The sequence below is a fragment of the Prorops nasuta genome, unplaced genomic scaffold (assembly GCF_024137725.1).
Source record: "Prorops nasuta isolate Cenicafe-Biocafe unplaced genomic scaffold, Cenicafe_Pnas_1.2 PNAS00021, whole genome shotgun sequence".
Lineage (NCBI taxonomy): Eukaryota > Metazoa > Arthropoda > Insecta > Hymenoptera > Bethylidae > Prorops > Prorops nasuta.
The window spans coordinates 884,568-898,475 of NW_027116818.1; the positions used below are offsets into that span (position 1 = coordinate 884,568).

The 13,908-nt window shown below is 32.5% G+C and overlaps 3 protein-coding genes across 5 annotated transcripts in view; 1 reads left to right on the forward strand and 2 right to left on the reverse strand.

Moving 5' to 3' along the window:
* Positions 1-80: 80 nt before the first annotated feature.
* Positions 81-2,165, reverse strand: Ass (argininosuccinate synthase). Its single transcript, XM_066739422.1, has 8 exons — positions 2,035-2,165; positions 1,897-1,965; positions 1,432-1,677; positions 1,178-1,323; positions 833-1,097; positions 610-748; positions 389-490; positions 81-303 (listed from the first exon to the last, which is right to left on the reverse strand). The coding sequence occupies exons 1-8, from the start codon at positions 2,140-2,142 to the stop codon at positions 143-145; spliced, it is 1,236 nt and encodes a 411-aa protein (XP_066595519.1). The 5' UTR covers positions 2,143-2,165; the 3' UTR covers positions 81-142.
* Positions 2,166-2,978: 813 nt separating this feature from the next.
* Rop (Syntaxin-binding protein Rop) lies at positions 2,979-8,935 on the reverse strand. Of its 2 annotated transcripts, none has more exons than XM_066739924.1 (11): positions 8,832-8,935; positions 6,963-7,259; positions 6,045-6,148; positions 5,529-5,677; positions 5,240-5,455; positions 5,060-5,158; positions 4,767-4,974; positions 4,419-4,667; positions 4,141-4,328; positions 3,904-4,058; positions 2,979-3,838 (listed from the first exon to the last, which is right to left on the reverse strand). In XM_066739924.1, exons 1-11 carry the CDS (start codon positions 8,857-8,859, stop codon positions 3,777-3,779), a joined length of 1,755 nt encoding a protein of 584 aa, XP_066596021.1. In that variant the 5' UTR covers positions 8,860-8,935; the 3' UTR covers positions 2,979-3,776. The 2 variants fall into 2 exon arrangements, with proteins under 2 accessions (XP_066596021.1, XP_066596022.1); XM_066739925.1 differs by lacking the exon at positions 6,045-6,148 and adding an exon at positions 6,466-6,569.
* An 843-nt stretch (positions 8,936-9,778) lies between these two features.
* Positions 9,779-13,908, forward strand: part of raskol (Ras GTPase-activating protein raskol) — a 182,040-nt gene continuing 177,910 nt past the window's right edge. For both annotated transcript variants that reach the window (XM_066739919.1, XM_066739920.1), the window contains exon 1: positions 9,779-10,179. In XM_066739919.1, the coding sequence (XP_066596016.1) occupies positions 10,131-10,179 (49 nt within the window). In that variant the 5' untranslated portion in view covers positions 9,779-10,130. The remainder of the gene's footprint in view (positions 10,180-13,908) is intronic.

A 13,908-nucleotide genomic window follows, 5' to 3' on the forward strand; every position in this document is an offset into this window, starting at 1 on the left:
AGTTTTTTTATTATGCATACCACAAATCCTATTTCCCCATAATCCTTATGAGTTAAATAAAAAATACCATTCAATTTCTTTGAACAACTTTATTTTTAAGCCAAATATATCAACGACTGCCTCACTGCATTATCATAGGAATTTACGTATTCTCATTTTTCAAACGATGAAATTCTTTCAATCTCAGCGCTTGTGTCCGAATAAAACCTCCTGCGTCCTCAGGCTCAAAACCTCCTTGAAGGTCCATTGAAACCAGATCTTGATTATAAAGCGATAATTCACTTTTTCTACCTTTCACAATTACTACAATAAATCTCAATTAATATATTTCATACAAAAGAAAATATGCTAGTATTTTTCACTTCTACTTTTTTTCTTTCATACAAACCATTTCCTTTGTACAGTTGCAGCCTAACAGATCCTGTGACATTTTTCTGCGAGAGTTGAATACTTTCTCGTACAAAATTACATTCTGGCGAGAACCAGAGTCCTGTACGGAAGAATATTATAAAAAAGTTGAATGACTCTTATTATGATCAAAAGAGGATATAATTAACAATGAATCGTCGTGTATAATACAAACTTTACAATAAAATTTAAAATTCGTACCATTATAAACGTAGTCTGACATTTTACTGCAAAGATAGGATTTTAGTCTGAGAACTTCCTTGTCCAGAACAAAAACTTCTAGATCCTGATGAGCCTCGTAAAGAATTTTAGCACCAGGAGACTCGTAAATTCCACGAGACTAAAAAATATTTTATAGAATATAAGAGCAGAAAATTGACTTTGTTAGATTATAATTAAAAAAATAATAATAATTTTATAAAACCTTAAGACCGATATAACGATTTTCAACTATGTCGATCCTTCCAATACCATGCAAACCACCGATTTCATTAAGAAAGTTTAGTATTTGCAATGGTTTACGATATCTATCTCCAAAGTTAAAATTTTTCACTGACGAAGGATATCCATTTTCAAATTCAATTTCAATTTCTGCTGGTTCCTGTGGAGATTTCATCGGATCTGTGGTCATCGTGTATAATCCACTTGGAGCTGGTACTGCTGGATCTTCCAGAATTCCAGATTCATAACTGAGAGAGAAATATTTATTTTCATTCACCACAAGAATGTTTCATAGTTGGATAAATAATATTTTAGTATTATTCAAAACCTTATGTGAAGCAAGTTTGCATCAGTACTCCAAGGTTCTTTTGGAGTTGCTGAGACTGCGATATCATGTTCGCTGGCATATTTCAACAAATCTGGTCTTCCTGGGAATTTTGTGAAGAATTCTCGCTCTCTCCAGGGTGCTAATATCTTGAGACAATTTGTAAGGTAAAAATTAGAGTTTGAGTAAAAAAAAGGGAGAATTTTAGTATATATATATATATTGATGTTCAAGAAATGAAGTATCAGAAATAGTACCTGGACTTCTGGTTGGAGGCTGTAGCAAGATAATTCAAATCTGACTTGGTCATTTCCTTTTCCGGTTGCTCCATGTGCCACGATGGTAGCTCCTTCGGTTTTTGCAGTTTCGATTATACCTTCGGATATGCAAGGACGAGCCAAGGACGTTCCCAGAAGATATCTGCCCTCGTAAAGCAATCCACACGAAATCGCAGGCCAAACATAATTTTTCACAAACTTCTCTCTTACGTCGTCTATTACAACCTTTAATAAAAATTGAATAATTTGAAAAAACTTATATAATGATAATTAATTTATATAATAACATAAAAAGTAAATTTTTGCACTAAAAAATTATCAAATACATTTATATATGTAAATATGATTATTGTGAATTTTTATTTGTTTTAAAAGTTAACAGAATGATTAAAGAAATGAATATCGTGAATAAAATAAAAAAGATAATATAAATATGATATTTACTTTAATTGCTCCTACGTTTAAAGCTTTTGCTTTGACAGCTTCAAAATCTTCTTGCTGACCAATGTTGGCCTAAAGAAAAGTTTAATTAAGCTCTTAAATGATAATTAAAACAAAATATTTTATACGTCTAATCCTTACTACGTATGCTACAACGTCATATCCTTTTTCAATCAGCCAATTTAAAATACACGAAGTGTCTAGTCCACCACTGTAGGCAAGGACAACTTTTTTTGTAGAGCTGCTCATCGTTCAGCAATGATGACAATTAAACTGATCAATGTAAGAAGTTTTATAAGCTTTGGCCAGAATAAGGAAAATAATTATCATGACTCGATTGATAACCCTGAGAAGATCGTTCATTTCCCAATATAAGTACTATATTTTTGTCTCGAGAGGCATCAGTAACGATTTAAAACAGAAAAAATATCAATGTTTTTCGTTTTGGTAGTAAAAAATCTGCTAATTTTAATATAATTGTAGAAGCGAGTAATCTAAGAAGAAAGTTTCCTCCTAAGGATTGCGAGATTGAATTAAATTTGTTAGTAATGTCTCTGATAACAATGCAGTTAAAATAAAGATAAAGCAACAATGAAAAGGGTTGATTGAATAGCAACTTTATATTTTTAGTCGAATGTAGGCCTTTATAAGCGAACACATTGTTTCAACTACACACTACATAAATGTATATTATATAAATATAATATACTCTTTATAAATACTGTAACTCTGTTATAATCTTTATGAGAAGTGTAACTTTTTAACAATATACGTAAATGCAGTGAAATAACAGAAAAAAGTTTCATTGATCCTAATACCATCGTCACATTATAATCGATAATTGATCATCGGATTTAACAGGTTAATACGAATATTGATTTTTTTTACTAGAATAATACACATTATGCTATAGAGATATGCCTTTGTAAGTTCATTGACATTGCAGTGGACAAAGTAAATTTTTGAAATTTTACGATAATGTTTAGTGGAAGGCTGTTTCAACTAATGCTTACCTAGAGTTTCAATTACAAACATATAGATGTCAAATGTTATTAATTGAAATTGTCATGAGATCATCGAATTAATTATATATTTTTTCATATAGATACATCTATTTAACTAACTTTACATTTAAAATATTTGTATGATAAATTATGATCACATAAATAACATTGGTAGTCGTTGCAGAAATTTTCCATCATCTTGCAATAAAGTAAAGTGATTATTATTAAGCAATATCTAGATAAAGTGCTTAGATTTTTTTTACCAGTTATAATAAGGTTAAATAATTTTTAACTGTCTCCACAAATGATGCAATTTCTATGTTGGATAATAGAAACTACCTTTAAAGTTGATATATTATGAATTTACAGTAAGAGGGAGACGCTCACGAATAACAAGAAATGTACATCAGCATTACAATTCTATTCAACGTTATTTTCGTACAATTTCCTTAAGCATTCTTCAATATTAACAGCAATGCGGGTCGTACGATTTGCTGAAGTATTTAACTAAAAACATTGTCAGGTCGTTTTCAACCTAAATTTGAACAATTTTTCGCTCGTTCTATAATCAGTATTGCCAATAAGTTTCTTCGTTTTCCAGCTCATTTTTCTCGGACAGGCACTTAATTCCAGGTGACTCTTCGTCCTGAGATATTTGACTAATTCATATTATAATAATACTTCTGCGATTTGTATTTACTGGTGTTTACAATACCGGCGCATTCGTATCTTTTACTCGGATGTCGAAGGATTTGAATGAAGAAAGAATTGACTCTGTATTTTTTCTAATTAATACTCTATAATCCTGTGTGGTTGATTGCTGGAGCCAAAGTTATTTGTAAAGAGTACAGGAATGTGCTTCTTGCTGTTAATAGTCATTTACACATGCAGTTTACTCAAATCCGATAGGAAAGATTTTGGTGTAATTATATGCGATGAGCCTATAAAATGTTAAATGAATATTATTCAAAATAAAACATTAAATTCAAACGTCATTTGTGCTTACCGATAATAACTTCCCAATTTTTTAAAGCATTCGTTACTTCGTATGCACATCGTATTTCAGAAAAGCAAACACCACCAACGATAAAGACAATTAAACGTGGCACATTCTTTATGGTTTGTTGGCCTTTATCTTTGTGCCAGTGTCCATATCTTACACTAAAAATTTAATTAGATTTAATTCACGGCTACATACTGGAATATTGTAACAATATTAATTTAATAATAAATCTTATGTTACCTCGTTGGAGCATGGTAGCCTGAGCTTGCAGCACGTCCACCCAAAAATGGAAAATGTTTTGAATCAAGTTTATCTTCAATAGCATCTTCCATAATGTCTTTGGCTATTGGAGTCCATCGACTCATCTGATATGTTTGTTCAGTAATGCGTTCCTTTCTTTGCACTGTATACGGTTTTTTACGGTTGCCCTAAACCAAAGCATAAATGAGCGTATGAACTTACTTCCAAGTTATGATTACATGGGAAGGAAAATTATTTGTATTACTGCGATCACTTACATCTACAACAACATTGATGCCAAGTTTTGCCAAATTTATAATAGTCTCTTTATCATCCAATGATATTTGCGCATGATGGACTAAACGGTTGAGATTTTCATCAGTGAGCCCATTTTTACTGATCACATATAGAGCAATAATACGCAGTTTGTCTAAATGATGTACTGTTTGATCCAATAAAATAGGAGTTATGTTCCTCATATGATCTTTGATGCGTTCTCCTTCAGCATCTGTGCCCATAGCTAAATCCTAATAAGTACAAATATTGCACATAGTGATAAATTATATAAGAAATATATTTTTACTGAAAAAAGTGCATAATATAATGCAGCCACTTCATTATTTTACCTGTTCCACTTTGCAAAGTTTATCTACATTCCCTTGATATCGCTTCATGCAGTCTTCAGCCAACTGTAAATGTGTTGCATATTTACTCAATTCTTTTTGGTATTGGGGCATTTTCTTAATCATCTGTGATAAGTCTCTCATACTTTGTTTGTCTCCTTGAGGCATTCTCTTTGACTCCGTAAACTTCTTTAAATTTTTGGTAACATTTCTGTAAATGAAAATTGTATACTTCTACTATAAACTGAAATTATTATTATAGTAATAATTTCTTTAAAAATTCAAAATTGATTTACTGAGAAACAACAGCAATATGTTGATGCCTGAGTTCTACCCACAAGTCATCATTTTCATCTAATAAAACTTCTTTCTCTTGTCCCTGCGTTGCCTCATACCTTTAAGAGTACATGTCTTTGTAATAATGATAACAGTCTATTTTGCAACAAATAGATCTTGAAGGACAAATCTCACTTTACCTATAAACGTCATTTTCAATTTCTAATAAGTCATAAGCCATAGCTTGAAGTGTCAGTTCATGTAAAAGTGGAGATACACAATCAAATCCTCTGTCAAGAATAAGGAGCTGAGAACGTGATTTTTCAGGGCCTTCTCCCATTGTAGGTTCATCTGCTTTGTATGCATCTAGTTTTTGCTGGACCATCTGTGCCAGCTCTACATTTCTATCAAAGTCACTGTATAAAGATTATTATATCAATTACATTACTGTCAAATAGGCATTTATCAAGTATTGTTTCACAAAATTACCTTCTATATCTCACTGATGGATATTCTCCAAGTGTAGCACAAAGTGTTGCTATTTGTTCAGCAATTCTTTCCATGTTGGCATTTCTCAAGTTTATGAATGATGGATTGTAAAAGCATGCAAAAGTTTCACGAGAATCCAAGGAGAAGACCTATGAAACATATTAAATGTTAAGCAATTGATATAATTAATATTATGTTAATACTAATATTCTAATACAGTTAATAATAAAAATTATTTAATACAAACATAAAGTGCTCTGAGCAAATGCATGCATAAAGAAAGAAGTTTGCTAGGAACATAGGAAGAATTTAAATAGAAAAAAAAGCTGAAATTAGTTAATTTACAAAGGTTGCTTAGCTGAATTTGTAATGAAAAGTAGGTGATATGATTAAAAACATTAATATGACATTTTTGTGCCTGAATTTGTAACAAAACATAATATGAAACAAGCTTTCGTTTGGCAAATCATAATTAGCTTCTACTAACTGAATTTGCATTTTTTAAATTATTGTCACCTGCGACTCATATGGCAAGAATGCGATGTTGATCTCTTTTAGAGTTTTTATCTTTTTAGCAGCAAGAGATTTGCAGAGTTCATTGAAGAGCTCCTCCGGGCACACTGGTTGAGTGCAAGCATAAATGCATTCCGATAGTTAGTAGAGTGCTTGTGATTTTTAAACAAGATACTTGACATTGTAATTTACAAGTTCATATGGAGATGGTTTAAAAAGGTGGTAAGGGTGATTAAAGAGGTTAAAACATAATTTACACGTTTTTTATCGGTTAGAGCATTATAGGATATTTAAGAAAAACGGTACATTGGAGATAGATGGTGAAAGATCGATAAAAAAAACGACGTGTAGCTGTGTAAATTCGCCACCACGTAGAACGAGACAGTGTTAAACATTTGTGTTCTCAGCGTATAACTTGCTTTACCTGTTCCTCGTACGGTATGAAAGCGATGTTGATCTCTTTGAGTGTCTTTATGTGCTTAGCTACCAGCGAATGACACAAATCTTTGAACAACTCGTCGGGGCATGCTGTAAAGAGACAGATTGTTTTGTTCACGCAAATCACGGATACCCAAGGGGTTTCTCTTGCCTTCCGTCCGTTCCAGAATTCGTTATTCCATATAAGGCAGGGATATTACCGTGGACCGGGTTGATTAATATTTTTCCATTCCTCTATCCGTAACAATTAATACTTTATTTAATTCTAAAGACTCTTCGCAGCAAAGATTGGATTCTTGTCGACCGTAAAGTAGAATATAATGCGAAACATATCAATGATTAACTGTCTTAGTAAATTATTATTAAAAAAAAAGAAAAATACTTTAAACAGAAAACTACCCTATACGAGATTAAGGAGAGGAGAAAATGTGATAAAAGATTGGTTTTCTCATTGAAGATGATTTTATGTATGATCCTTAGTACCTTCTGTAAAGTACACGTGCGCAACCTTGTAAGTAGTTCGCGTGGGATTGCTGAAGTCATCGATAAGCTTTTGTACGGAAGGATTGCAAGGTGTTATCAAATAAATCGCCTCCATCGTTGGTAATGGCTCCCGCTTCTTGTTGATGTCTTCAACCAGGGTGATACCCTGGGCACTGATGTCGTGCATTTTGCAGCACGCTGACACCATTCTCATCGCTAGTTGATCCACTACCAAAATTCGCCATTCTACGCCACCCGCTGATTTCTTTTTTTGTTTGATCACCTCATTCATAATCTCTGAAAAAAATAATTCCATTATAAAATACTACATACAAAAAATATTAGAATTACAGGTGCAGAGATTGAAATTTGTTATAACACAATTTGTCAATTTATATTTTTAAATCTCAGTCTTAAAACGATGTAATATATAAATCCGATTGTATCGTGGGAAGCACAGTAAAAGTTAAAATTTATTTTTTATTTGTAAAAAGATTTTCAACATGTTCAATGGACACACGTGATTTGTGCTTTTATTTATATTTTATATTCTTAATTTTTTATATTATAAATAAACTTAGTGACGTAATATTTGGCAATATTTCTGGAAAGTTTTTCACTCAAACATTGAAAAACTAGCAATACTGTTTCTCATCATTCAAGTTTAAGTCAATGTTAGGTGAAAGAGAAATTTTTATTTTGAGTTCAGTGATATTTTTGATTTCATGAATGTCGAAGAGATAGGAAAAGCGCGTAGAAGCCTATGGAAGAAATCTTTTAGCGCCTTCCAACAGCATGTATTGATCGCTCTTCCGAAGGAATGACGTCACAGAGTAGTACAGGCTCGTGCAACAACGTTGAGAAGCCCCGCTCTTTTGCCATTCATTAATTTAGAATAGTAAACCGATAAAAGCACTGATTTAAATCTATGCGTGCCAACACGTGAAAAGTCTCTTTTATTAATCTACAAATAGAATAATTGGATCTAATCGGCAATTAATTATTTATATGAAAAATTTATCGTTCAATTACGCTTTTCATCTTGGAAGATTACATTCTAACGTGACATCAATTCATTCGTCACTTTACAGTCATCTGCTATAAATTAAAGTGATGACGCTAAAGAAGATGCAGACGCGTATCAAGAAAATAATTATGGTTCACTTTTTAGTGATTACATTGATATTTTTTATTATTATTATATTATTGCATAATAAGCAAACAATAATGGCAACTGATATTAACTTTAACTGCGCGGTGTAGAAAAATTTAAACGACACTTTGGAAAGATAGTGCTATTAATTTTAATAAATCTTCGAGGAATAATAAAAATTTCCATTTTTTAAAAATGTTATAATGTAGTATTTGTCAAAAGTAACAATAAAAATCATACTTTAAAAAGTAACAACAGGTGGTAGTTAATATTGTATGAATTACAAAGATTGTAAAATTTATTTCATTGTTAATATTAAATAATCTTCCCTCACGTTTTGTAACTAATTTTTTATTATTGATGAAAATTAAGATAACTTGATACTGATTATGAAGTTTTCATTGTAACAGAATTTGGAGGTTCATTTAAACGTTAGAAATCAGATCTTCGAAGGAAGAGAAGCGAATTATTGTTATAACAACAGTTCAGAGTGCTTTTCAGCTCAGCTTGACATTTCTGTCTAGTATCCACTGTATAAGCGCGATGAAATCATCAAGCATATACGCCCTACTGATCTATTCAACTGTAATTGATATACAACTGAAATAAATTACTAAATAACGTATGCCTAAACAAATTAATTTAAACAATAGTATACCTATAAGCTAAAATCTGCTATTATACTATAAATAAAAACTATTTTTCCCCTTACTTACTTTGACCGACTTGTGCCTTGAGCGCCATTTTGCCTGAACTGACTAAATTCTTATCCACTGCCGCCAGATGGCGACAGCTAACGGCTGAAGATAATATTCCAAAAATCTGCAACATACCATCTTCCATGTTTAAATATCATCTAGGTTTAAAAATTTTAAATCTGCGCTTATCAGCTTCAGCGATTATTATTACTTTAAAAGTATTCTAATGAATGACAGCTCCCACAACTAAATTACTTAGATCATTTATACTATTTACACACCTTTAATGCAATAAATATTCCATTTAATTTCAACAACATGTTCAAAACATGAAATAACATCAAATAAAATAAATACCAAAAGCACGTGCTCGATTACCCAATCATTTCTAAACTATCTTCAATAATTTATAAATAAAGATTCGATGAGTCATATCGAATAAATGCGTTTAAGTTAATGGATTTTAGTACTAAACTACGACTAAGCCTGAAGATAGGGTAAAAAAAGTTATCTGCAATGTGATAGAAATATTTCTTGAGATATATCACAGACTGCTGCAGAATAGTTGGAGAACCTGAAACTAGATTATATTACGGATAGATTTTGTTTTTATGTTGCGAAAGTAAGTGGAGAATGGGTGAACCACCTGACGTTGTGTGATCTAATATGAAGGAAAGAAAGGAAAGGCGAGTAAAACGAGGAAGGCGTGAGGGAACGAGAGAGCGATAAGACGAGAAGGAGCGTGCGCGCTCGTTAGATAAACAGAGAGATATAAACATATATTGGAGGGAGAGTGATAAGAGACCGGCTGAACGAGGTTGCGCGTCGCGAGGTCTGGTCTGTTCGTATTCGGTCTTGTTCACAGTATTGGTGTGCTTTTGGTGGTATTATATACAGACACAGTCCAGTCAGCCAGTATTATATTCTTCAGCCGAGTTCAGCCTCAGTCCGACTTTGAACGTCGACGCACGAGCATCGCGCTCAGCGTAGCAAGTGATTTTGCGTGTGCGTGTGACACGCGTCCACTCTTGTTGACAATTGTCTTAGTTTATGTTTGTTTTTTTACGCTCAGTGCGAATCTTTTGTATTTCGCTACATTTCTCGCGTGTTTGACCACGGTAACTCGTTGTTTCGTGCTAAAGGTGCCTCGTTTTTCAAACATGAAAAAAGTTCGGCCTACCGAATCCCATTCGCAGTGATAACGCTAATATACCGTGACAACGGTAAACCCACTTGTCTTCTTATGTGACCTGTGTAACTGTGGCGAAAAGCGCTGATATTTTTGTCATTGTGGATCGTTCGCAAGTTGCGCGCAACATGAAGCTGGAGTATCCTAGTCGGGTCGAAGGTTGGCTCAACGTTTGCGGTAAGTCTTTCTTTAGGTTTACTACTTTATAAAGCCTCTTGTTTGTTAGATTTTAAATATTTTTTTATTTAATGTGCTTTTAACATTTTTTTCAATATTTTTGTTTAACTTGCGTGACATATTTGTAACTTTAACGAAACGCGCCGATATTTCTTATTGAGGATTGTTCGCCAGTTACGTACAATATTGAGCTGGAGTATTCCAGCCGCGCGGGTCAAAGGTAAGTTCACTGTTTGTGACCAATTTTTTATTTTTACCTTTATATACTTTATAGAATCTTTTATATTTTAAAATTTACTTAAATTTTTCTCTCAAAGTTTGTAGCATTCAAAACTCCGTTTTTCATTTTGTTTTGACATTCGAGTTCAGTATGTTGACATTCGAACTGAACGACAAATTAAAATCAAATACATTGCTTTTCGTTGCTTATGTTTACCTTAAATCAGGAAAAAACACCATTGTTTCTCGTTGACTACTGCCATACAAAAGAAATCTCGTCAGATGAATTAAAAAATTCACGTGCGCGGCACGTCTTGACGCGAAATTTCGCGCTTGAAATTTCGTGAGTAGAAATAGACAGGTAGGGTCAGACGTAGCTAAAAATTGAGAATTCCTCGGCGAAATAACGAATAATTTTTTTGCGTATAATTAGTAGTGCAATAATTAAAGGAAAAATAAATAATTAAACTATTTTCACTATAAAAATAAATCATTTCAACAATTCTCTCTATTTTTAAAACTTGCTATGAAATAATTTGTCTTTTAGATTGATCTGAAAGTTTCTAGCCTCTAATAATTCTGAAAAGGCCGAATAACGTTATGATTCTTCTCCGTGTATTCTTTGTCCTGAAGTTTATATAAACGATAGATATAGACTATATAGAGTGAGATGCGATTCTGGGAATTTATTTTTTTTTCTTTTCACTCTTATTGGCGTTTCCCACTAGTGGTCTTCTCCCTTTCTTATACAAGTGAGATATCGAGACGTTATACGGGGCCGTTGGATGACGTTCTATTATGCGACAAGGAAGCCCGATGTGAGAGGTCAGGAGGCAAAATATAAACTACTCGAAGCTGTAGCTCTGCATACGTGAATACGTCACAAGTATGGCGTGCCAAAAAATCTTTCATATGTGAGGAGCAAAATGAATAATTCGTTTTTGTTAAGTTCAATTTTCTTTATTTAGTTTTAAGGGAGGGGGGGGGGGCAGAAGACGGAGAAAAAAAAATCCATTAGCAGCAGCCTCATGTGGGTTCCTCGGTATTTCTTACGTGAGCGAGTTTGACGACCCCGTAATTTTTTTCAATTTTAAACTCGATGGATAATTTAGTTTTTATGACTTTTGAAAAATATATCTGCAGGTGCTCTCAGCAATAACGATAAAAATCCATCTATAGGAGAGCATTTGTCTCAAAATAGAAATTATTATAAAAATAAATGTAATTGGGTTATTAATTCCCGAAGCATGAGTTAAATATATTTTATTGTAATTAGTAGGAAATTTGTAGTGGTGGGGGAAATCGTGATTATTCTTTTGAACGTTTTTCAAAGTTTTAAAGAAAACTCGTATTAATTATTGTAATATAATAATAATGATAAAATTAATATCATTCGAGAGTAAACAAACATTTTTTATTCAACTTATCCAGAGTCCAACTGCATAGGAATATCGTTTTAATCCTTGATCAGTCAGAAATCGTCTCCAGATGACTCAAGTGTCAGACGATTTATGTTTCTAGAGCGATTTCGAGTCGATTACGTAGTAGTGGTGTATTGGTGAGTTTGTTGTATGGAACTCGCTTGACCTTGAAACGAGAAGACGCGGTAATCTCGAGCTCAAACAAATGATAGATTCATCTCACTTAATGATACGTATACATGCATTCCACAGAAAGATGTGAATGGAACAGGTGTTTCTGTTGGTATTAGTAGTAGAAATTTGAATTTATTCATTTTCATCAATAATATATAGCATAGTACATTAGTAAGAAATTAAATAATTATTGTTTTTGTTATTTTATGATATATTTGACTATAGATAGAAATACTTACATAGAATACAAAGTGTTTCAATGACGTTAAGTTAATTTTTAAATTGATTTTTGCTAACTTGTAACATGTATAGTGTGTGATTTAACTAGCATCCAAAAATCCTTAGTTTTGTTTATTTATTATTATTATTTCTCAAAAATCTTTTTAAAGTCCTCTCTTCTCCCTCGCAATAATTCAGAAGGAAATTGATTTAATCATTTTTTCATTACTTTTCTTGTTATTGGAACACATACACTATACATGTCTCACGCAAGAAATGGTGAAAGTTAATAATGGTTAAGCTATCCGGTAGCTTAGAATCGATGTATTGAAAGGAAAATACATTCGTTTACACATCCACTAATTATATGTTTTCTATATATCTCCTAGGTTTTCAGTTTCTTGGAAAATGATTTCTCTGTTAATTAATAATATTATAATAGAATATAAAATAATAATGAAGAAAAAAAAGTGTTAATCGAGATTACCACGAAAACGTTGAGAATGATAAATAATTATTTATCACACAATTGATTTATCATTCTAAAGAAATACGCTTACAAACGCATACTGACAAATTTTATCAGTACGTTTTGTCTGTTACTACTTCATCGTGTAATTGCACTTTGGTGTTCCTAGTAAACGATATCGCCACGGTCCCAGCTGTAAGCTCGATCGTAAAGCATGAACCCGAGTTCACGGCACTCGTAGCCTCCAGATATGAAGTTCCCCTCTGCTCTCCCTTCCCCGTCTCTTATTCCTTCCTTTCACTCTGCTCTCGATTTTCACTCTTATTCCAATTTTCCTCCCTGAGAGCCCTACACGAGTAAAAAGATTTTTTGCATAAAACCACAATCGCTTCAAAATTGAAATCAGTCGTTAAATTTTACGTTGGAATAAAATCTTGTGGCGTGACGAGTTAAGGAGCACAAATCAATAAAACTGATTATGCATTGCTGGTCTATTCGTGGCTCCACACTGCTTAATCTATAAATACCGGTTTCTCCTTGGAATATTGTGGACACTCGAGCAATTATTCATAGATTTGCCCTTATGTCCAGCATGTTACCCTTTTTACGCTTTATGGAGCTGGAATATTGCACGAATGTCTCGTTAACTCGAGTTTCATTTTGTCTTTTGCCTTTAAAAGTTGTGAAATTTCAGGTATGGTGTATGTATACTTATGCTGATAGTAGGACTGGATTATTGTAACAAATGCCATTGATAGTTATATTTCTGTAGGTACGAATTGACATAATTTCTTATGAGATGCTGAATTTAGTTTTAGAAATTTTTAGATTTATCTCAAACACCTTTCTAATTAGTTTTTGGATTTTATTGGTATTAGATGCATGATTCTGGAAGAAATAGACCACTTTCCTGCTTAAATCTACAAACTCGTTTATATAACTGGTTTAAATCGATCGATCGCTTATTGTAACAGCTGCTTAGTGTAATCGTAATAATATTTTGATCAGATTTTGACATATACAAAATAGAGTGTATATTGTTATATATTCGTCAGACAAAATAAAGAGGTTATGCTAGAAATATGTTTCTTTTTCTTTCGTCTTTATAAAAGGTTGGTTATTGTATTTTGGATGACAGGAATTTTTGTCATCAAATTCTGACACATCTATGTATATTGAGAGAGTATATGAAACAATACTGTTATTAGACGGAAAAAGAAGGAAAGA